Genomic DNA, 2500 nt, shown 5'->3' with positions numbered 1-2500 from the left:
TAGCAAGAAGAGGAGCTTTTAGCACTAGTTGGAGAATTGGTAATGTTACTCCTCTATGTAAATGTGTTTGTGGTAGCTCAAGTCCCACTGATTACCGCCCAATTTCCATAACTCCCATATTATCTAAAGTTTTTGAACGTCATCTGGCAAAACGTCTTAATAGGTTTGCTGAAGGTAATCATCTATTCCCTAGTTTGCAATTTGGTTTTCGGAAAGGCCTTGGAGCATGTGATGCCCATCTTACAATCTCCAATGCAGTACAGAAATCCCTTGATTGTGGTCGGGAAGTTCGTATGATTGGCCTTGATTTTAGTGCTGCCTTTGACCGTGTTAATCATGAGGCCCTTGTTTTCAAACTGAAACAGTTGGGAGTGGGTGGGTCGTTTCTTAGCATTATTATTGATTTTTTAAGTAGTAGATCTCAAAGAGTTGTTGTTGATGGGCACCATAGTGAGTATAGGAATGTGATATCCGGTGTTCCACAGGGTAGTGTTCTTGGCCCATTACTTTTCATACTATATACACATGACATGTGGTTTGGCCTAGAAAATAAGCTTGTTGCATATGCAGATGATGCTACTCTCTTTGCATCAATTCCATCCCCTGAATGTAGATCTGGGGTTGGTGAATCCTTAATAGAGATTTAGCTAAAATTAGTGCATGGTGCAAATTATGGGGTATGAAGTTGAATCCTAACAAAACTCAAAGTATGATTGTAAGTAGGTCAAGGACGGTGGCTCCTCAACATCCGGATCTCAGTATTGATAATGTTTCTTTAAATTTGTACGACTCTTTCAAAATTTTAGGCGTGATTCTTGACAGCAAATTTACTTTTGAGTAACATATAAGGTCTGTGTCTTCTTCAATTGCACAAAAAATTGGCTTATTGAGAAAGTCTTTTAAGATATTCGGTGATCAATCTATTCTGAAGAAATGTTTTAATTCTTTTATTCTACCTTGTTTTGAGTATTGTTCTCCTGTCTGGTCTTCAGCTGCTGATTCTCATCTTAATTTGTTGGACAGAAACTTACGGTCTATTAAATTTCTTATTCCTGATCTAGATATTAATCTCTGGCACCGTCGATCAATTAGTTCATTATGCATGTTGCATAAGATTTTTCATAACTCTGACCATCCTTTACATTCAGATCTCCCTGGACAATTCTATCCTGTTCGTAATACTAGGCAGGCAGTTAATTCTAATAGCCAGGCCTTCTCCATCATAAGACTCAATACTACGCAGTACTCTAGAAGTTTTATTCCAGCTGTTACCAAGTTGTGGAATGATCTTCCTAATCGGGTTGTTGAATCAGTAGAACTTCAAAAGTTCAAAGTTGGAGCAAATGCTTTTTTGTTGACCAGGCGGACATGAGTCTTTTTATAGTTTATATATGACATATTTGTTGTTGACGTTGTTAATAGTTTATATATGATATATCTCTTTTGACATTACTTTTTTAGAATGATTTATTGTTAATTTGTTCTCTTCAGTTATTTATTTCCTTATTTCCTTTCCTCACTGGGCTATTTTTCCCTGTTGGAGCCCCTGGGCTTATAGCATCTTGCTTTTCCAATTAGGGTTGTAGCTTGGATAGTAATAATAATAATAATAATACGAGCTAATCCCGAGTAAAATTTTCTTTTATGTTTATTTCTACACCTGTTATCTAGGCTAAGTTAGACAAGCTAATCCCAAGCATAAACTTTCTTTTATGTTTATTCCCACGCCTGTTATCTAGGTTGTTAGGTTAGACAAGCTAATCCCAAGCATAAACTTTCTTTTATGTTTATTACCACGCCTGTTATCTAGGTTGTTAGGTTAGACAAGCTAATCCCAAGCATAAACTTTCTTTTATGTATATTTCCACTTTTCTTATTGATTACGTTGCTTATAATCTTCATTAGAAGAGGACCATTAGTTGAAAATCTTCATTAAAAAAGACCATTAGTCGAAATTATCACACGACTTCTTTCTCCTCCCCAACAGGTAACTGACGAAGGCACTTCCATAGAGGGCGTCTACGTGCACATACGTCCCCGGCGTCACCTCCACGCTCTTCATCTGTCTCCTCAAGTCGAACAATCTTCTTATTCCTCATCCTCATCCTCCTCCTCTCTATCTACTCCTTCATCGGAGGACGCATCTTCTTCTTCCTCCTCCTCCTCCTCCGGCAGGTCCTCCTCTGAAGATTACATCCCTTGGGCCACGGTGACCGTGATGAACGCCGGTGCCTCGAGCTACGTGCTGACAAGACTAACTCCCAACACCGAATATGAAGTGTTTCTGGTGCCCTTCGTCAGAAGTGACGAGGGCTTTCCGACGCAGCTGAGAGTTTAATATGACTTTACAAGACGGTGAGTAGGACTTCATTAAGAACACTGTTGAAATTAAGGTGCCTGAGCTTACGCTCTCGTTTTGTTTTCTCGAGTTTAATCAGGCATGAGATCTTGGTGGGTCGAGCCGAGTTGTCAACAACTCAGTTTCTGCTTTCATTCTTCT

At 39.0% G+C, this 2500-nt stretch overlaps 1 protein-coding gene across 1 annotated transcript in view; it reads left to right on the top strand.

Moving 5' to 3' along the window:
- LOC137651096 (protein sax-3-like) overlaps window positions 1-2500 on the top strand; it is a 745749-nt gene that overhangs the window by 606693 nt on the left and 136556 nt on the right. Inside the window, 2 exon segments of the mRNA XM_068384236.1 lie at window positions 1988-2335; window positions 2337-2355. Coding sequence (XP_068240337.1) covers window positions 1988-2335; window positions 2337-2355 — 367 coding nt within the window.

This window comes from Palaemon carinicauda, chromosome 1 (assembly GCF_036898095.1).
Source record: "Palaemon carinicauda isolate YSFRI2023 chromosome 1, ASM3689809v2, whole genome shotgun sequence".
Classification (NCBI taxonomy): domain Eukaryota; kingdom Metazoa; phylum Arthropoda; class Malacostraca; order Decapoda; family Palaemonidae; genus Palaemon; species Palaemon carinicauda.
This window is presented reverse-complemented; position numbering and strand designations above follow the sequence as displayed.